The 21,613-nt window shown below is 43.0% G+C and overlaps 2 protein-coding genes across 3 annotated transcripts; one reads left to right on the forward strand and one right to left on the reverse strand.

Annotated features, from left to right (window-relative positions):
* Positions 1 to 526: 526 nt before the first annotated feature.
* Positions 527 to 6,887, reverse strand: LOC115203025 (17-beta-hydroxysteroid dehydrogenase 14). The gene is made up of 9 exons (XM_029767304.1): positions 6,504 to 6,887; positions 6,364 to 6,402; positions 5,543 to 5,640; positions 2,917 to 2,983; positions 1,766 to 1,857; positions 1,501 to 1,605; positions 1,329 to 1,396; positions 1,063 to 1,159; positions 527 to 880 (listed from the first exon to the last, which is right to left on the reverse strand). Exons 1-9 carry the CDS (start codon positions 6,592 to 6,594, stop codon positions 737 to 739), a joined length of 801 nt encoding a protein of 266 aa, XP_029623164.1. The 5' UTR covers positions 6,595 to 6,887; the 3' UTR covers positions 527 to 736.
* A 3,119-nt stretch (positions 6,888 to 10,006) lies between these two features.
* On the forward strand, positions 10,007 to 19,163 carry LOC115203035 (potassium voltage-gated channel subfamily A member 1). Of its 2 annotated transcripts, none has more exons than XM_029767333.1 (3): positions 10,007 to 10,158; positions 12,511 to 13,341; positions 16,330 to 19,163. In XM_029767333.1, the coding sequence occupies exons 2-3, from the start codon at positions 12,607 to 12,609 to the stop codon at positions 17,236 to 17,238; spliced, it is 1,644 nt and encodes a 547-aa protein (XP_029623193.1). In that variant the 5' UTR covers positions 10,007 to 10,158; positions 12,511 to 12,606; the 3' UTR covers positions 17,239 to 19,163. The 2 variants fall into 2 exon arrangements, with proteins under 2 accessions (XP_029623193.1, XP_029623200.1); XM_029767340.1 differs by having other exon boundaries at positions 12,562 to 13,341.
* Positions 19,164 to 21,613: the final 2,450 nt, after the last annotated feature.

Raw genomic sequence — 21,613 nt, forward strand, 5'->3', positions numbered from 1 at the left:
GCGGAGAAAATTGCTCACCACGATCCAGCACCAGCGGGTGGAAAGCGTCTCTTGCTGGACCGCGCCCAGCACTGTGTTGCTTGCTAGACTAGTTGACTAGTACGGCTACGTGTTTGACATGGGCAGCAGCAGGCCTGCGAGCCAAGTGCGAGAGAACGCAATTTGATTTTGTTCCCATTCCCTTTACGCCAAGTTTATAATTGTAAACTAATAGAAAATGTATGTGGAAAACTATTGCGAAAACGTCTCCAGATCACTTGATATCCACCACAAGGGGAAAATAATAGAATATGGAGAGTGGATAGGGTCAGACCCGAATGAACTTAAACGGTCTATCGTACAGCAGAGCGTGTCCAACTCCAAACAAACCACACTGAATAGATAGGAGCATATCATGAGCGCAGTTTACAAAACAGAGCTGAGAGCTCTCCATGCAAAATAGGGCCCATATATACATATCCCATGTTTTTTTCTCTCTCCCCTACCCCAATCCCATTATCATTTATATCAACAATGCGACGGAAAAAACAGTTTAAACGTTTTTATTGCAACACAAATTATTGCAGCTTTACCATCTCACCACCAGGGGGTGCTGTACCATCTCCAGCACCTCTACATCCCGTGCCTATGGGTAAGACAGGGTGATTGGTTCAATAATCTCAAGCAGTATGGCAATAGAACATAACAGGTCCTGTTATTGGTCAGGTAGGCACAAGGCCCAGAGTGACAGGCCTGCTCATGGGACCTGGCTCTTGTAGCCGTAGTTGAGTTCTGCCCCTCCACTAAGCAGCAGGTCTATCCCAGTGCAGAACGTAGCATCAGCAGCCAGGTACAGAGCAGCCAACCCACTCTCAGCTTCTGTCCCCATTCGACCAAGCAGCTGTTGGACATTAGGAAGAATGTTAAAGATAAGGCATCAGGTTTATCAAGACGAGAGATGCAAGTGAAATTAGGACGTCTCTACCAACCCTCCCTTTTCAATTCATTCTGAAATATGTCATTGTAACAGATCTTATATTTCATTGTTTATCTTGTATTGGCTCCTGTCCAGTGAGCACTTGCCTGAGCGTTCTCTCCCTCTTTAATGGTAGCTAAGGTATCTGCAGTCTGTCCAGCCAGCTCCTCCCACAGAGGTGTCATCACATTACCAGGGGAGATGCTACAAGATAATACACATTTAGACTGCAGCAAACAGAGCTAGAGATAAGAGAAAAAGTGGGAAAATACAAAAGTATTTTTAAAACAGGACAGACGGAGGGGCAAGAGGAAAAAATGAAGTAGAAAATCCTAAAAGTTTGTAAATGGAGACAGATGCCTGTTCCACTCACCAGTTGACTCTCACTTGGTACCGACTCTCATCCACAGCCATGGCTTTTGTCATGGCAATGATCGCCCCCTTGTGGAGGAAAAGAGACATCACCCCTGTTAGGCCTACTTCTCCAAGCCTCAAACACTGGGATAAAGTACTGATGCATACTGTTATCTAGACTTTTAGTTCACCTTAGTGGCTACATATGGTGCTGCATTTTTCTGACCAATGGAGCCCACCAGACTGGACAAGTTAATGATGTTCCCCTGGCGCTGTCGCAGGTGGGGCAGGGCATACTGAGGAGGGGAGAGAGGTGGGGAGATCCCGTGATGAAGTAAAACATATTATAAGCTATATAATAACCCATTATTAAGGCTCATACATGCTTATAACAAGTAATAAAGCATTGTACCTGAAGGCTTTCAGTAAAGTAAATATAATGAGTGAATTATTTACTTTGGAGGCCAGGAAGTAACTGATGAGGTTAAGATTCAAAAGATCTCTGAACTCATCTGCAGTAGTGTCATCTGTGGGTTTATGAGGTGGGTCTGAAAGGGGATGAAAGTGAGGGAACTCAATGAATACAGCATAAACACAAACCAAATGGCTACGGAGTATGTGAATTCTAGAAGAGGGGAAAAAAACAGGTTAAATAAGTATTTTTAAGCCTTGAGACAATTGAGACATGGATTGTGTATGTGGGCCGTTCAGAGGGTGAATGGGCAAGACAAAATATTTAACTGCCTTTAAACAGAGTATGGTAGTAGGTGCCAGGCGCACCGGTTTGTGTCAAGAACTGCAACACTACTGTGTTTTCCATCATAAATAGTTTCCTGTGTGTATCAAGTATGGTCCACCACCCAAATCACATCCAGCCAACTTTGGGAAGCATTAGAGTCAACATGGGCCAGCATCCCTGTGGAACGCTTTCGACACCTTGTAGAGTCTAGGCTGTTCTGGGGGCAAAAGGAGGGGTGCATCTCAATATTAGGAAGGTGTTCTTAATGTTTTGTACACTCAGTGTATGTGTTTTTAATGCTTGAATATGCCTGTTGAAATAATGGCTTGCCAGGGCCTCCCAAGTAGCGCAGCGGTCTAAGGCACTGCATCGCAGTGTTAGCTGTGTTACTACAGATCCTGGATATATACCAGGCTGTGTCGCAGCCGGTCGCGCCTGGGAGACCCATGAGGCAACGCACAATTGGCCCAGCATCGTCCGGGTTACGGGAGAGTTTGGCCGGCCGGGATGTCCTTGTCACATCGCGCTCTAGCGACTCCTGTGGCGGGCCGGGTGCATGCACACAGACAGTTCAGTGTTTCCTCCGACACATTGGTGCGGCTGGCTTCCGGGTTAAGCGTGCATTTTGTCAAGAAGCAGAACGGCTTGGCGGGGTTGTGTTTCCGGACAATGGGACAAGACTATAACTACCAAATTGGATATGACGAAATTGGGGAGAAAAAGGGGGTAAAAAAAGTATATATATAATAATAAAAAGAAGTGCCTGGATGTGGATTGGTTACCAACTATCAGCTGATTTGTGGATATATCATGTCCTTTCTTTCCTTAACAACATCAATTCTCATACAAAATGATAACAGATACTCACGCCACCCAGCATTGTTGACCAGACAGTCTATTTGACCATAATGCTCCACTGTCACTGAAATCAACCTCTGCAGAGAGAATATCATACGTTGAGTTGACTGCTCTCTGTCATTGACCACCACACTGTGTAAGACGTTTATAACTGCCATCTCCAGGTATCTGGACCTATGATCCCATTACCTATGTACCTACCTAACTTGCTACATAGAGCCTAACCTGAAAAAAAACAGCTAGACACACCACTAGAATAACATAGAAACATACACATCCCTCAGTCAAACACACAAAACAGGTTATAGCAATGTCACTATTGTTCACAAGCACCAGGGTCTGGACACTGACTGATGATTGGATGTGTAGAAAAAAAGGAAGTCGCTCTGGATAAGAACATCTGCTAAATGACCTACATGTAAATGTAAAACATGATGGAAAGCTTCCGTCTTGCAGTGTTAGTTTGATCACTAATACATTTTAATTGTCTGGTGAGGCTTCATCTATCTGTCCACTCCAATATATACATTCACTTAGGTTGGAGTCATTAAAACTAATTTTTCAAACACTCCACAAATTTCTTGTTCACAAACTATAGTTTGGGCAAATCGGTTAGGACATCTACTTTGTGCATGACACAAGTAACTTTTCCAACAATTGTTTACAGACAGATTATTTCACTTATAATTCACTGTATCACAATTCCAGTGTGTCAGACGTTTACATACACCAAGTTGACTGTCTTTAAACAGCTTGGAAAATTCCAGAAAATGATGTCATGGCTTTAGAAGCTTCTGATAGGCTAATTGACATAATTTGAGTCAATTGGAGGTGTACCTGTGGATGTATTTCAAGGCCTACCTTCAAATTCAGTGCCTCTTTGCTTGACATCATGGGAAAATCAAAATAAATCAGCCAAGACCTCAGAAAAAACATTGTAGACCTCCACAATTCTTGTTCATCCTTGGGAGCAATTTCCAAATGCCTGAAGGTACCACATTCATCTGTACAAACAATAGTACGCAAGTATAAACACCATGGGACATGCAGCCATCATACCGTTCAGGAAGGAGACGCGTTCTGTCTCCTAGAGATGAACGTACTTTGGTGTGAAAAGTGCAAATCAATCCCAGAACAGCAAAGGCACTTGTGAAGATGCTGGAGGAAACAGGTACAAAAGTATTTATATCCACAGTAAAACGAGTCCTATATCGACATAACCTGAAAGGCCGCTCAGCAAGGAAGATGCCACTACTCCAAAACCGCCATAAAAAAGCCAGAATACGGTTTTCAACTGCACATGGGGACAAAGATCGTACTTTTTGGAGAAATGTCCTCTGGTCTGATGAAACAGAAATAGAACTCTTTGGCCATAATGACCATCGTTATGTTTGGAAGAAAAAGGGGGAGGCTCGCAAGCCAAAGAACACCATCCCAACCGTGAAGCACGGGGGTTGGAGCATCATGTTGTGGGGGTGCTTTGCTGCAGGAGGGACTGGTGCACTTCACAAAATAGATGGAACCATGAGGGAGGAAAATTATGTGGATATATTGAAGCAACATCTCAAAACATCAGTCAGGAAGTTAAAGCTTGGTCACAAATGGGTCTTCCAAATGGACAATGACCCCATGCATACTTCCAAAGTTGTGGCAAAATGGCTTAAGGACAACAAAGTCAAGGTATTGGAGTGGCCATCACAAAGCCCTGACCTCAATCCTATAGAACATTTGTGGGCAGAACTGAAAAAGTGTGTTTGAGTAAGGAGGCCTACAAACCTGACTCAGTTACACCAGCTCTGTCAGTTGGAATGGGCTAAAATTCACCCAACTTATTGTGGGAAGCTTGTGGAAGGCTACCCGACACATCTGACCCAAGTTAAACAATTTAAAGGCAATGCTACCAAACACTCATTGAGTGCATGTAAACTTCTGACCCACTGGGAATGTGATGAAAGAAATAAAAGCTGAAATAAATAGTTCTCTCTACTATTATTCTGACATTTCACATTCTTAAAATAAAGTGGTGATCCTAACTGACCGAAGACAGAGAATTATTACTCGGATTAAATGTCAGGAATTGTGAAAAACGGAGTTTAAATGTATTTGGCTAAGGTGTATGTAAACACACATATATATATATATATATATATATATATATATATATATATATATATATATATATATATATATATTTACTAATTAAGAAATGTATGTCAGCACAGACCTCAATGCCTGAGCGAACTCTCAGTCTGGGAGGCAAACACAAAAAAACAGGGGAAGAAAACAGGAAACCAGGGCACAGGAAACACAGAGAGCTTCAAATAATGACTCAACTAGGCCTTTAATAGTGATTTCTAAGCAGTTTATAAGCAGACATTCAAATGAGGAGCAAGGGGCTTGCTAGAGCTGTGAGTAAACTCAGTGGATAAGAGTCCTTTCACAGGCAGGGAAAATCCAGCAAAGACTAAAGATAGGTGGAGTGTAGATTACAATACAAAACGTTATAGTAAGCATTCTGCTAAACCACAGGTCATGTGATCCACTAAGGAATGAGGATATAAACTCTGTTGAAATGTTGTGCATATGAGTGATCATTTGACTGCCCTATAAGATAAGTCATTGCCCAGAAGCCCTACCTTGATGTCCTCCTCTTTGGAGATGTCACAAGGTACAAATTTGCATGACCCTGGCCCTGCTCTGTTCAGCTCGGCCTCTAGAGCCTGTCCTGCTGCCACTGTAAAAAAACAACAATATATATATATATATATAATAAGAATACAGTAAACTTATGAATATGCAATGTAAAGATGATGTAGAGAGGGATTTTTTTAATGATTCATAAAGTCTTCAACAATGGATTACTGATGAATGAAGATTCCGAGACACATTATTGATACCTGTGTGGTGATTCTGATGGTTTCTTGTAACTGATGGCTTCTAAGGTTGTGGCTAGATGGATAGGATAACTAATGCAGCAGGTTAGGAGAATTAATGCAGCAGGTTAGGAGAATTAATGTAGCAGGTTAGGAGAATTAAAGTAGCAGGTTAGGAGAATTAAAGTGGCAGGTTAGGAGAATTAAAGTGGCAGGTTAGGAGAATTAATGTAGCAGGTTAGGAGAATTAAAGTAGCAGGTTAGGATAATTAAAGTGGCAGGTTAGGAGAATTAATGTAGCAGGTTAGGAGAATTAATGTAGCAGGTTAGGAGAATTAAAGTAGCAGGTTAGGAGAATTAAAGTAGAAGGTTAGGAGAATTAACGTAGAAGGTTAGGAGAAACATTTTAAGGTTAGGCTTAGCTACAATCCTACAGTTGTCACCGACGCAACTCGAACATGCAACTTTTGGTACGTAGCTGTACTCCATCTAGCCACAACCGTAAAAGCCACCAGTTCCACCACACCTGCAATGGTATACTTTAATCTGAGTAAAAAAAATCTAATAAACGTGCAGACACTCACCCCCCCTTGCACAGAAGACAACTTTGGCTCCATTCTCCACTGGAAAAAAAACAACAGAATAGCACATTATTGTTTCCCCAGTACCTCACTCTGCTCAAATCTCAACAAACTAACTTCAAATCAGCAACTTTGATTCTTACCGAATACTTTGACAATCCCTCTACCAATCCCTTTGGACCCGCCGGTCACAATGACAACTTTGTCTCCGTAACGCAATGTACTGCCTGACATGTTCACTAGAGCCAACCTGTCACGGGTGATGATTTCACTGATGATACGTTCACAAAGAATCGTCACTACCTGGTTGACTGTGTTGGTCGAATGCCGCAAACAAAGTTACTTGCCCTCTTTCCAAGCTACACTTTTTATTCTATTTCTTTACATGCAGCAAAAGATATAATTGCATTCTTCCCGTTGTCTTTTACATTTCTACGTAAACTTTCTCTTCCCTTCTCCAAGTTCCTCAAAAATCATGGGGTTTGTTGTCGTCTGTGAAGACAGGTGAGCGGCTTTGTGGGACTTGTAGTTTAAGCTCCATGCCAGTTCTAACGCACATCCTGGTGCTACAACCTGCTGTGTCAACATGCATACCGGTATCTCAGTCTATGCATGAGGCATATTCTGAAATTGAAAAAATAAGCCATTACATTCATCAATTAACCAAGAAGCCAATGGGATGGTTTTTGCAATAATTGCAATTATTGTTTAATGCATAATAAAAAAAATTACCTTAAATGCTTTAATTGTCACTTTCCTGTAAAATCCACCTCATGTCAGTGTTATAACTGTTACACATTTGACATGTTTTTTCCCCCTTCCAACTGGTACACGTCTCTAAATAGTTAACTCAACCATCAATTCTTATTTTACATTTACATTTGAGTCATTTAGCTTACAATCTTATCCATAGCGATTTACTGGAGCAATTAGGGATTTTTTACCTAGTCGGCTCGGGATTCAAACCAGCAAACTTTCGGTTACTGGCCCAACGTTCTTAACTGCTAGGCTACGTGCCGCCCCATGTAACCTTTTTCTAGCCCAGAAATAATGCTGTTGACATCTTACAGTGGTCACTATATGTCACTTACATTTTTGTTGACACCACACCTGTGAGTCATTACCTGTCTGACACGTGTGCACCATAACCTATACTATACCATACACTATACTATACCATACCCTATACTATACCATACACTATACTATACCATACACTATACTATACCATACCCTATACTATACCATACCCTATACTATACCATACCCTATACTATACCATACACTATACTATACCATACCCTATACTATACCATACACTATACTAAACCATACCCTATACTATACCATACACTATACTATACCATACACTATACTATACCATACCCTATACTATACCATACCCTGTACTATACCATACACTATACTATACCATACCCTATACTATACCATACCCTATACTATACCATACACTATACTAAACCATACCCTATACTATACCATACACTATACTATACCATAACCTATACTATACCATACCCTATACTATAACATACCCTATACTATACCATACACTATACTATACCATACCCTATACTATACCATACACTATACTATACCACACACTATACTATACCATACCCTATACTATACCATACCCTATACTATACCATACACTATACTATACCATACCCTATACTATACCATACCCTATACTATACCATACACTATACTAAACCATACCCTATACTATACCATACCCTATACTATACCATACACTATACTATACCATACCCTATACTATACCATACACTATACTATACCATACCCTATACTATACCATACACTATACTATACCATACCATACACTATACTATACCATACCCTATACTATACCATACCCTATACTATACCATACACTATACTATACCATACCCTATACTATACCATACCCTATACTATACCATACACTATACTAAACCATACCCTATACTATACCATACACTATACTAAACCATACCCTATACTATACCATACACTATACTATACCATACACTATACTATACCATACCCTATACTATACTATACCATACCCTATACTATACCATACACTATACTATACCATACCCTATAGTATACCATACCCTATACTATACCATACACTATACTAAACCATACCCTATACTATACCATACACTATACTATACCATACCCTATACTATACCATACCCTGTACTATACCATACACTATACTATACCATACCCTATACTATACCATACCCTATACTATACCATACACTATACTAAACCATACCCTATACTATACCATACACTATACTATACCATACCCTATACTATACCATACCCTATACTATAACATACCCTATACTATACCATACACTATACTATACCATACCATACCCTATACTATACCATACCCTATACTATACCATACACTATACTATACCATACCCTATACTATACCATACCCTATACTATACCATACACTATACTATACCATACCCTATACTATACCATACCCTATACTATACCATACACTATACTAAACCATACCCTATACTATACCATACACTATACTATACCATACACTATACTATACCATACACTATACTATACCATACCCTATACTATACCATACCCTATACTATACCATACCCTATACTATACCATACACTATACTATACCATACCCTATACTATACCATACCCTATACTATACCATACACTATACTAAACCATACCCTATACTATACCATACACTATACTATACCATACACTATACTATACCATACCCTATACCATACACTAAGCCAACTGAATAAAGGCTTAAGAAAGGATAATCAGAAAAGGAGAGTCAAGGCTTTTTGTTGTAGGCTTTCAGTTTTACTGTTTGGTCTCATAACATGTATTAACATGTTTGTAAATGTGACTAGGGCCCTACATTTTTCCTGACCACACCTCACCAGGAAATGCATTGGCTCTGCTACATAACTCGTTTAGGGCCTTGAGTGTTTCCTGGTAAGGTGACATGGTCAGAAAAACACAGGGCCCTAGTCAGGAGCAATATAAATACTGAAGCCAGAATGGAACTCCAAAATAGATTTTCACTGGGATTTTATGGGTGTTCATTTGGGTCTCGTGAGGACATCAGTACATGTGTTGTGGATGGTGTGTGTCTGTTTTTGTGTGTTTGTTTATGACAGGGAGAGAGGGAAAATTGAAGACTTTAAGAGGGGGCAGAGGGCTGACATTAGAGGGTGGGGGTCTGAAGAGGACACCGTGCTGAGGCTGTAGAGAGAAGGCAGTGGATTGAATTTCGACCTGACAGCATTCTCCAGAGAAATAGTAGGCATGAGAGAGAGCAAAGGGGAGAGACTGAAGGCTGTGACCTACAAACAAGCTTAACTATCTTCACTTCACCCAGGGTGGGGTATCAGCAGACAGATTAACACTACCCCTGAAGGAGCCATGGTGCCCCCCCCCCCCCCCCGACCTGACACAGCTAGGGAGGTGGGAGATAGAGACTTATGGAGCAATCAAACAGGGGATAGACAGACAGAGAGACGGCCAGAGGGAGGGCCAGCCAGCCAGCCAGCCAGCCAGCCAGCCAGCCAGCCAGACAGACAGACAGACAGACAGACAGACAGACAGACAGACAGACAGACAGACAGACAGACAGACAGACAGACAGACACCCTGTGGTGGAGATACAGTAGTGGAGGCACCGTGATTCTCTTGAGTAATTAGTCTCGATCAACAGTAGCTGACTGACAGAGGGGTGAGTGGAACAGTGCAGGCTGCTTCTTGTAAATAACACCAATAATATGGTTCTTACTTCACAGCAGCATGCTTGGGCATGGCTTGTAACTAGGATGTTTATGAGTAGGACTCTGTGTTATTCTAATAATGGCTGTGTTTACTGTAAAGACTAACCTTCTGATTAAATAAATAGTAATTCTGACCGAACATAAAGGTTAAAGGTTACGATTGAAATAACACCAGTCTAGTTCATGCTTTTATTTGTTATTCTGTACTGTAGTTGTAAAATGTGTCTTACATACTACCGGTCAAGAATTTTAGAACATCTACTCATTCAAGGGTTTTTCTTTATTTTAACTATTTTCTACATTGTAGAATAATAGTGAAGACATCAAAATTATGAAATAACACATATGGAATCATGTAGTAACCAAAAAAGTGCTAAACAAATCAAAATATATTTTGTATTTGAGATTCTTCAAATAGCCACCCGTTACCTTGATGACAGCTTTGCAAACTATTGGCATTCTCTCAACCAGCTTCACAAGGTAGTCACCTGGAATGCATTTCAATTAACAGGTGTGCCTTCTTAAAAGTTCATTTGTGGAATTTCTTTCTTTCTTAATGTGTGTGAGCCAATCAGTTGTGTTGTGACAAGGTAGGCGGGGTATACAGAAGATAGCCCTATTTGGTAAAAGACCAAGTCCAAATTATGGCAAGATCAGCTCAAATAAGCAATGGGAAATGACAGTCCATCATTACTTTAAGACATGAAGGCCACTCAATATGGAACATTTCAAGAACTTTGAAAGTTTCTTCAAGTGCAGTCGCAAAACCATCAAGCGCTATGATGAAACTGGCTCTCATGAGGACCACCACAGGAATGGAAGACCCTGAGTTACCTCTGCTGCAGAGGATAAGTTCATTAGAGTTACCAGCCTCAGAAATTGCAGCCCAAATAAATGCTTCACAGAGTTCAAGTAACAGACACATATCAACATCAACTGTTCAGAGGAGACTGCGTGAATCAGGCCTTCATGGTCGAATTACTGCAAAGAAACCACTACTAAAGGACACCAATAAGAATAAGAGGATTGCTTGGGCCAAGAAACATGAGCAATGGACATTAGACCGGTGGAAATTTGTCCTTTGGTCTTGAGTCCAAATTGCCGATTTTTGGTTCCAACCACCGTGTCTTTGTGAGACGCTGTGTGGGTGAACGGATGATCTCCGCATGTGTATTTCCCACCATAAAGCATGGAGGAGGAGGTGTTATGGTGCGTTGCTGGTGACACGGTCTGTGATTTATTTAGAATTCAAGGCACACTTAACCGGCATGGCTACCACAGCATTATGTAGCGATACACCATCCCATCCGGTTTGGCTTAGTAGGACTATCATTTGGTTTATCAACAGGACATTTTTATTTTATTTTTTAAATGTAACCTTCATTTAACCAGACAAGTCAGTTACAATGACCCAACACATCTCCAGGATGTGTAAGGGCTATTTGACCAAGAAGGAGAGTGATGGATGGAGTGCTGCATCAGATGACGTGGCTTCCACAATCCCCCGACCTCAACCAAATTGAGATGGTTTGGGATGAGTCAGACCGCAGAGTGAAGGAAAAACAGCCAACAAGTGCTCAGCATATGTGGGAACTCCTTCAAGACTGTTAGAAAAGTATTCCATGTGAAGCTGGTTGAGAGAATGCCAAGAGTGTGCAAAGCTGTTATTCTACAATGTAGAAAATAATATAAATAAAGAAAAACCCCTGAATGAGTAGGTGTTCTAAAATTCTTGATCGGTAGTGTATTTGCAGGTGAATTGGCGTAAATTACTTAAAGCTTACATTCCTGTTAAATAATTATGAGTATTAAAATTGCCAATAATGTAAGTTGTTTCTCCTCCCACTACTTTATCTGCCTTTACCTGATATGTCCCTTCTTCTGCAGTACCTGATATGTCCCTTCTTCTGCAGTACCTGATATGTCCCTTCTTCTGCAGTACCTGATATGTCCCTTCTTCTGCAGTACCTGATATGTCCCTTCTTCTGCAGTACCTGATATGTCTCTTCTTCTGCAGTACCTGATATGTCTCTTCTTCTACAGTACCTGATATGTCTCTTCTTCTGCAGTACCTGATATGTCTCTTCTTCTGCAATACCTGATATGTCTCTTCTTCTGCAGTACCTGATATGTCTCTTCTTCTGCAGTACCTGATATGTCTCATCTTCTGCAGTACCTGATATGTCTCTTCTTCTGCAGTACCTGATATGTCTCTTCTTCTGCAGTATCTGATATGTCTCTTCTTCTGCAGTACCTGATATGTCTCTTCTTCTGCAATACCTGATATGTCTCTTCTTCTGCAGTGCCTGATATGTTTCTTGATAACTTCAGCAGCGTTGTGCATTTCTCTCTAGAGTGAGGGGACAAACTGTCCTCACAAAGAACTAAATAGAAGTTGAATGACAGACCAAGGAATGGAGAACCATGACAAGGGTGGAGGTGAAGGAGGAGGAGAAGGAGACAAGAAACATCTCCCAGAGGAGGTGAGCGAGAGCGACAAGGAGACCAAGGACCAGCGCAACAAGGCGGAGAAGGGAGAGAAGGAGACAGAGAACAACGGCAGTGAAAAGGAGAGGGTTGAGGGGAAAAGGGAAAGCTGTCGTCGCTCAGGCTCCCTGTGGAGGGGGGGCTGGGCCCTGACGGAGCGGCTAGCCATCAACGTGTCGGGGATGCGCTACGAGACACAGCTCCGCACTCTGGCCCAGTTCCCTGACTCCCTCCTGGGGGACCCTAACCGCAGAATTCGCTACTTTGACCCTCTGCGCAATGAGCTGTTCCTGGACCGGAACCGGAACTGCTTCGACGCCATCCTCTACTTCTACCAGTCTGGCGGGAGGCTGCGGCGGCCTGCCAACGTGCCCCTGGATGTGTTCTTGGATGAGCTGCGCTTCTATGAGCTTGGTGAGGAGATCATGGAACGCTTCAAGGAGGATGAGGGCTTCCCCAAGGAGGAGGTACCTGCGCTGCCTGAGAACGAGATGCAGAGGAAGGTTTGGATGCTTTTTGAGCACCCAGAATCCTCATCGGGCGCACGCATCATCGCCATCATAAGCGTCATGGTCATTGTGGTGTCCATCGCCATCTTCTGCCTGGAGACGCTGCCTGACTTCAGGAACGAGAAGGAGCTCCGAGAGGTGAGAGGGGGCCGTTGTGGGGCCAGGGGCCTGAGGGCCAAACAGAAATGACACACAGGAGAGAGAGAATGAGAGAGAAACAGAGAATGGTAGAAAAGGAAACAAACAAAGGGACCAGGAGAAAAGGGAGGCTGAGAGAGATGTGCATAAAGCACAGATAGAGGAATGAAGAGAGGAATGAAGAGAGGATGAAAGAGTAAGGAATGCATCTCGACAGGGTGCTAAGAGAACAGAGGTTAGCACATTGGGAGACTGATTAGGAGGTAATCGTCAACAGTCACTGAAGGATGACAATTAATGAAGGATGACAGTTAGTTAAGGATGACAGTTAGTGGATGACAGTTGGTGAAAGTCAATGACAGATGTCACCCTATGGAACATAAATACTACGTGTGACCACACAGGCCCCTTACAGGGTTGAACACAACATGTGACACACACACACACACACACACAGGACAGAGACATTTCTGAGATTATTTTAGTCATGTCGTTAAAATTGAGGGAAAGGAATGGGAAGAGCGGGGGGTGAGGAGAGGGGGAACGAAAGTGTGGTGGGAAAACAAGAGAAATAGGTTGGAGGAGAGAGAGAATCACAGTTAGGGAACTGGAGAAAGAGGGAGGTTCAGGGAAGAGCGGGAGAGAAAAAGGGGTGGGACAGAGAGAGATGAGGGGCAGGAAGGGAGGGGTAAATATGGACTGCACAAAGAACGTTATGCTTTATCGATGGTATCTCCAGATCACTGTCCATCTGTGTCTCACATTGACTGGTGCTCCAGGATCACTACCAAGACGACTCCGTACGGGAATAGATGGAGTTGATAGGAACATATAAACTGAGAGAGAGAGAGAGAGAGAGAGAGAGGGGGTAAGTGAAAGTGGAGTGCAAAAGAGGAGAGTGGAGAGGAGCGTGTCTCACGTTACTCCTTAGAGATCTAAAGGAGCTATATATAGCGTAAGGACAACCCTAAGAGCACATCAACACGTAAACGTTGGTTCCCATTAATAAACACACTGACTCATACCCATTGAAAGAGGCATGGAAAGAGTAGTACAGAACACCTATTTGATGACTCGCACAAAATGAAATGAACCCCACACGCCAAGTGGCTTACCGACAAGGTTGGCTTAGCTGCCTTTGGATTTTGAGGGATCATGCAAAAGCACAGAACACAAGGTATACGGTTGGTCTTACCGAAGCGCATATGCACACACCCGACCTCTCACACTCACTCAGTCACTCACACACACTCACTCACATGATCAGAACATCTGACATAAGACACACAGTGCTCTGTACAGACTCAAAATGGCAGCATAGGTGGCAGCAACTGAAAATAAATCCTTGTCTTTTACAAGACGTTCACCTCCCATTGCAGCGGGTACCTCTAGACACTGCATACAGTATTGAAAGACATGCTGTATGGTTCTGTGACCATTTGGATGAGAGGCTAGTTGTTATACCTTTCTCATTGGGTGACAAAGAGTGAGAATGTCTGTCGGGGCAGTGTGATCATGGCTTTTGAACCTCATAAAGGTGAGGAGAAATGGAACTAAAGTGGCTGACAAATGTGAGGGCAAATGTCACTGTCATTTCAGTTGGTAAAAGCATTCCAGGCCTCTACATAAAGACTAACATATGCAGTATATGCACAAACAAACAACTGCTGTATATGTACCTCACACAAGCACACTCATGCAGGCACACGGACACGCACTAACACACAGAGTATCATAGACTTTTGCTTCACTATAATTTTATCATAGGCAATAAAAATTCTGAGCCATTTGATTCCAATCCGTCTTATGGCTGGACCATAAAACCTAAATTTGACTGCCTCACTTTGAACCCCAAGTCTGCTTCTTAGAAAACATTGTCAGGATGAAATGAAGTGTCAGATTCCTCAGTCAGTCCTGACGCTGTGCTGTAACGTTAGCCTTTGTCACATGCAGTCATGGACTATAATGTTTTTCTTCTGTTTAAATATAGAGACGAAACACATTCGTATCAAAGTCTGCAGAAAGAAAGAGAGTGTGATTGCACAAGTGAAGTTATGTTAACACAGTATTACAGTTATCACAGTCTTAATCAGACCGTGATGACAGATACATTTTCCACATGTGCTGAGGAAAGACTTTGCCACCTTTAAAATAATCACTTCTCCTCCCTTTCTCCTCCTTCTCATGTTTACTGTAGTCATCATGGTTCTCCCCGATCTCTGTTTAACCTTCCCTCCTTACTATTTGTTATTCATTTCTGTCCTTCATTACCCTTGTAATGAACACGAGAGACAGAGAGCTGGTTTCAAGCGCAGTGCGCAGCAGGTGTTTATTGCAAAGGACCACAGGAGGAGGCAGGTAGCTGGGTCCAGGGGCAGGCAGAAGGTCATACACAGGAGGAGGCAGGTAGCTGGGTCCAGGGGCAGGCAGAAGGTCATACACAGGAGGAGGCAGGTAGCTGGGTCCAGGGGCAGGCAGAAGGTCATACACAGGGGGTCCAAAGGCAACAGTACAGGCAGGGAAAAGGCTAGTAACGTAGTCCAGGAGATCAGGCAATAGGTAGATAACAGGAAATCTGATAGGCTAAAGTACAGGCAGGGAATAGGCAAAAGGCGTTGTTAGGAAGGAAAAAAATCTATCATACACGGGAGGAGTAACTCACAGAAAACCCAGCGCTCTGAAAGACGTGTCACAAAACAAACAATACCTCACAGTGATGGGACGCAAAGAACTGAACTAAATAGTGTGTGATAATGACATACAGGTGTGCGAACAGGTGATTAGAATTCAGGTGATTGGGATCTGGAGAGTGAGCTGCTTTCAGGGGATCTAGGTGTTTGAGGGTGTGAGTTGGAAGCAGACGTTACAACCCTGTTTGTTATCTCTTGTCTAAACCACGGTCATTCCCCCTTCACTGTTCTACCTCCCCTCAATCTCTCCTGCTTAATTTCTACCACTCACTTTTCCTCTCTCCTTCTCTCCCTCTAGAAATTCACCTACCAGCCCCATCCTACCCTCCCCAACATCACCATCCTGGTTCCTCCCACTGGCAGTGCTTTCCATGACCCCTTCTTCCAGGTGGAGACCATATGTATCTTCTGGTTCTCCTTTGAGCTCATTATGCGCTTAGCCAGCTCCCCCAGTAAGCTCCACTTCTTTAAAGACGTGATGAACACTATCGACTTCCTCGCCATCATTCCCTTCTTCGTCACTCTGGGCACAGAGCTGGCCAGGGACAAAACCTCCAACAAGGACCCGGGCATGTCTTTGGCCATCATCAGGGTCATTAGGTTGGTCAGGGTGTTCAGGATCTTCAAGCTGTCGCGTCACTCCAAGGGCCTGCAGATCCTGGGCCAGACTCTGAAGGCCAGCCTGAGAGAGCTGGCCCTGCTCATCTTCTTCCTCTTCATTGGAGTCATCCTCTTCTCCAGTGCTGTCTACTTCGCCGAGGCGGACAGCCCCGACACGGTGTTCACCAGCATCCCCGAGGCCTTCTGGTGGGCCGTGGTCTCCATGACGACAGTGGGCTACGGGGACATGTACCCTACGACTCTGGGGGGCAAGCTGGTGGGCTCCATGTGTGCCATCGCTGGCGTGCTCACCATCTCCCTGCCAGTCCCTGTCATTGTGTCCAACTTCAGCTACTTCTATCACCGAGAGACGGAGTGTCTCGAGAAAATCAGTGAGTACACCCACATCAGCACCTCTCTCTGGGAGGGTGAGGACGAGGAGGGAGACGAGGGGGAGGGAGATTACACTCCCCTGTATGTGGGCGACTGCAAGGGAATCTGTAACCCCCTCAATGGGACACTGCTGTCAGGACTGTGTGCGGGGCAGGACGGGTGGGAGAACAAAGGCAACGTGTACCTCAGGGAACCCCTGGTCACTCAGGTATGAGACAGGATGGATGGATAGACATAGGATCTGCTGAATACAACCCTGGTACTCTGTCTCTAAGTTAAATAGATAAATAGAGAGAAAGATAAAGGAGGATGGCAAAGTAAAGGAGAAGAGATACAAAAAAATACTATTTTACTCAAGGACTTACTTGCACGCTTGCACCGTCAGTGGCTTACACCGTTTACTACAAACAGAACTGATGAGACCATGGCAGAGATATTGTGACAGCTTGCTTTTTGCTAATGTCACTGAGAACCGAGTATGATGCCATCATATTGACAATAAAAACAGCTGAAACAGAATGTATATTTATTTATTATATATTTACCAGATTGTAATAACAGTCTATATAGTACATACAACTCTAGCAATTGTAAATGTTGGTGTTTTTAAGACATGAGTGAATTGCAGTGCCATTTTATTTGTTATTGTGTGCTAGCTAGCTAAATGCACAGGGCCGTTATGAATGTGTGTAGAGGGTTGACTAAGGGCGTTTTTACCATTTTTGTGAACCCAGTGCAGTTTGCACATTTTTTTGTGCGGCGTGAACACTCCCAAAGGACCTCAGACCCCCTCAGAAGAGCCCCCTAAGCGAACCCAACTGAGATCATCTCGAGAGCTGGTCTGAGTTCGGTTCTCTTGAATTCTGAGGTTCGGTTCCTTTTTTAGGGTAATGTGAACACAAAGCTCCCCAGGTTCACTTGTCATTATTTCCGCGCGACACACTAGACTACTGCAGCATTGTTTTCCTGCCGTAACCACTCACATTGTTGTTACAAAAGAGAGAAGTGGATGTGCAGGTTCATGGAAAAAAACATGATGTTTTTTTATATTGATTAGCGATTGTCAAGAATCCACCGAAATGTTTAGTTTTTAGTTCAGATTATTTGTTTGTAATCTGTAGGCTAAGAGAGGTTCATAAACTGTTTATTTGATTGTGGGGTTTGAATAGTGTGAGAAGACAACAACGTATTTGGTAAGAATCACAACATAGGGTCCAAAATCAATTCTAGCTCTTAAAAGGGCGGTAGCCTACATTTGGTGTACAATATTCAATTACAGTATTATTTAATCTGCAGTTATTCTTCTGCTATTTATTCTGTTACCAATAATATTTACATGTTAATAGTGTCTTCTGATTAAAATGATTATTTCTCCCCTTTTTTCACTAAATGCAACCTATTAGCTTTCTAAATGTAAGCAGGTGTATATAGCTGTCCGATAACACGTTTTGATGGAATGGCTTGTCCTGCACTGCACTTTGTAAAAACCCGGAGTGCATTGAGTGAATTTTGGAAAAAGATCTTGGTTCCTTTCTAAACATGGCAATGCCAATGCAAGGAGGACTCGGACCACAAAATAGGTGAAGTGAACTGACAAAAGAGTTGAGTCCTCATTCAAAGATCAGTTCTTTTAAAGAGGACTATGTGTAAAACCACTCTGAATGTCCTGATGGGACTGGGCACCCGTCTCTGAAAGCTATGGCAGAAATGCTCTGCAGTGATATTGTGTTGACGTGGAACACAAAGAGATCAGCCTGGGGGCTGTGGTGCAAACAGAGAGCAGCCCTAAGTGTTGGTCCTGGACCAGTGGAGAGTTTTCAGTGTGTAAGGGAGACAGCTAGGATGGGCAGCAGGGAAATCTGAACCTGGACCTGATGAATCATGCTGCTGTCAGGCTTCCAGCTGACCCTTCCTCCCAATGGCTGTGCAGGGCTAACACTAGTAGATACCACTGGCCTAAATCCATACTCACCACACCGGGTAGAAGTACTTTACTGGTCATCCAAAGACACATCCCTGCCCCTGTCCATGTTACCATGGTGCCTCAATTACCTTGCCTACTTAGAATGTGTCTTAACAAAATGCTTTGCACAGTGTTCAGTGTTTATACTGTGCTTTATAAATATGTTCTTATGATCAGAGATTGTGAGCTGCACAGATTGTTTAAGAGAGTGGGTTGTGTGTGTGTGTGTGTGTGTGTGTGTGTGTGTGTGTGTGTGTGTATGTGTATATGTGTGTGTGTGGTTACCAGTATGTGTTCTATGACTGTGTTTGTGTGTGAATGTGTATATGTGTGTGTGTGGTTACCAGTATGTGTTCTATGTGTGTGTGTGTGTGTGTGTGTGTGTGTGTGTGTGTGTGTGTGTGTGTGTGTGTGTGTGTGTGTGTGTGTGTGTGTGTGTGTGAGTGTTTGTGTGTGTGTCTGCGTGTGGTTACCAGTTTGTGTTCTATGACTGTGTGTGTGTGTGTGTGTGTGTGTGTGTGTGTGTGTGTGTGGTTACCAGTATGTGTTCTATGACTGTGTGTTTGTGTGTGTGTGTGTGTGTGTGTGTGTGTGTGTGTGTGTGTGTGTGTGTGTGTGTTTGTGAGTGTTTGTGTGTGTCTGCGTGTGGTTACCAGTATGTGTTCTATGACTGTGTGTGTGTGTGTGTGTGTGTGTGTGTGTGTGTGTGTGTGTGTGTGTGTGTATGCACGTGTGTGTGGTTACCAGTACGTGTTCAATGACTGTGAGCCCTGTTTATATGTGTGTGTGTGTGTGTGCGTGCGTGCGGGCGTGCGTGTGTGAGTGCGTGTGTGTGGTTACCAGTATGTGTTCTATGACTGTGAACCCTGTTTATATATGTTGTATTTAATAAAGATGGTATTTTATCAGTTATCTAAATGAGTCCCTGTTTTGTTAACGGAGGGGAGATGAGTCAGCAGATGCCCACTTCACCACAAAACAATGATCTAAAAAACAAGTCTTTCAAAATGTTGACATAATATGTTAAATGTATGATATTTTTGTCAATTTAGATACCATCTGTTTAATTTGGTAAGAGAGCAGATTGGATCATTTGAGTTCCCACTTCACACGCGCCCAAAGGATTGAGTTGATTTCCCTCCTTGTAACTATCTCTTTAGTCTCTAGAGGTCAAAGCACTCAGTGCAAATCCTCTCAGTCATCCCAACTCAGGGACATCATACTGAGGACTCTGTGGTTGCTTCTCCTGAGCCATGAAGCCAGAAGAAACATGTACTGTGTATTTTGCAGATTGAAATAATTATGTAAACAATAACAAAGTATACAAACAACATACATTTTATGGGACAAACATACAAAAAATTCCCGTAATTCATGTCTGTAACGCATTTCTTTCTGGAACATTCTTCACCCTCCACCCTACTGAAAAAGCCTAGCCGGCAGAAATGGTGAATTGTGCAGGTGGGATTAAATAAACATGCGATAAGTGTGACACTAATGTAATGATATCAGTAACCATCCTCTACATAGAAATAACATCAACCAGTTCCATGGCCTCTACTCTGCCAGGGACGACTGAGGAAACTAAAAGAGAGAAGTAAACGCTTCTAAATAAAGCTGGAGAAAAGCCAGACTGAAGTGAAGTTGAAATGAGTTGATGGGTTTTCAGCAACACTGACGGTTTGAGCCGATGAGTCTCTTCATACCCACACTGCTTGATGACTGTCCCAATGATTACATCCCCTGACCCCCCCTCTCCCCCCGGGCTGGCTGACATTCCGATGTCGTGTTGTGGGTTAGAGGTTTCTAGTGTAATATATGGACAACTCATTTTGTGGTTTTGAGTGATTTATGCTTGTTTTTGGTTGCTATTCATTGAATTGACAAAAAATACAAGTGGCAATCTTGTTGTGTAAGGAATTCCTGTATGTGAGCCGAAAATACTCAGTTCACTACATAGAAATAGAGAAATGAATCACAGTCTGTCTGTTTTGTTGAATACCTTCACCCAGAGAGTCGAGGCATGTCTGTCCCTGTTCACTGGCTTCACTAGGTGGTGGTGGCCTGTTGTGGCCTGAAGCTTTCCCTTATTATCTACCTGTTTCTCTCATCCTCTCCTCCTCTCTCCGTGACGTGCAGGGTCCCAACACTAACGTCAGTCCTGTTTGCAATTACCCACAGTGCCCTATGCTGTCTGGAAGAATGAGTTGGATTGACGTCTTTCTGGCCATCTGCCGTTCTTCTATTCCTGTCCTCTCCCATCCCTCGCTCTCTCCTTCCCTCCCTCCCTCCCTCCCCAACTCTTCTTTGAGAGGATTAAGTGTGTTGATATCTCTGTGTGTCTTTGTCTCATCAATGTGTAAATGTGATGCTGTGTGTGTGTGTGTGTGTGTGTGTGTGTGTGTGTGTGTGTGTGTGTGTGTGTGTGTGTGTGTGTGTGTGTGTGTGTGTGTGTGCACGTGTGTGTGTGTGTGTGTGTGTGTGTGTGTGTGTGTGTGTGTGTGTGTGTGTGTGTGTGTGTGTGTGTGTGTGTGTGTGTGCGTGCGTGCGTGTGTGTGAGAGAGTGTTCGAGGTTTGGTGTGTCAGTTGCAACTTGAAAGTCCAGTAATATCCTTGTCCACTGGAT

Source organism: Salmo trutta, chromosome 1 (assembly GCF_901001165.1).
Source record: "Salmo trutta chromosome 1, fSalTru1.1, whole genome shotgun sequence".
Classification (NCBI taxonomy): Eukaryota; Metazoa; Chordata; class Actinopteri; order Salmoniformes; family Salmonidae; genus Salmo; species Salmo trutta.

Coding starts and splice junctions, on each gene's coding strand:
- LOC115203025 (XM_029767304.1), bottom strand. CDS start 6,594: ATGTCAGGCAGTACATTGCGTTACGGAGACAAAGTTGTCATTGTGACC. Junction 5,641..6,363: donor TGTCTTCTGTGCAAGGGGGG/GTGAGTGTCTGC, acceptor GTTTTTTTACAG/TGGCAGCAGGACAGGCTCTA. Junction 1,397..1,500: donor CACCATATGTAGCCACTAAG/GTGAACTAAAAG, acceptor TTCCTCCACAAG/GGGGCGATCATTGCCATGAC.
- LOC115203035 (XM_029767333.1), top strand. CDS start 12,607: ATGACAGACCAAGGAATGGAGAACCATGACAAGGGTGGAGGTGAAGGA. Junction 13,342..16,329: donor ACGAGAAGGAGCTCCGAGAG/GTGAGAGGGGGC, acceptor CTCTCCCTCTAG/AAATTCACCTACCAGCCCCA.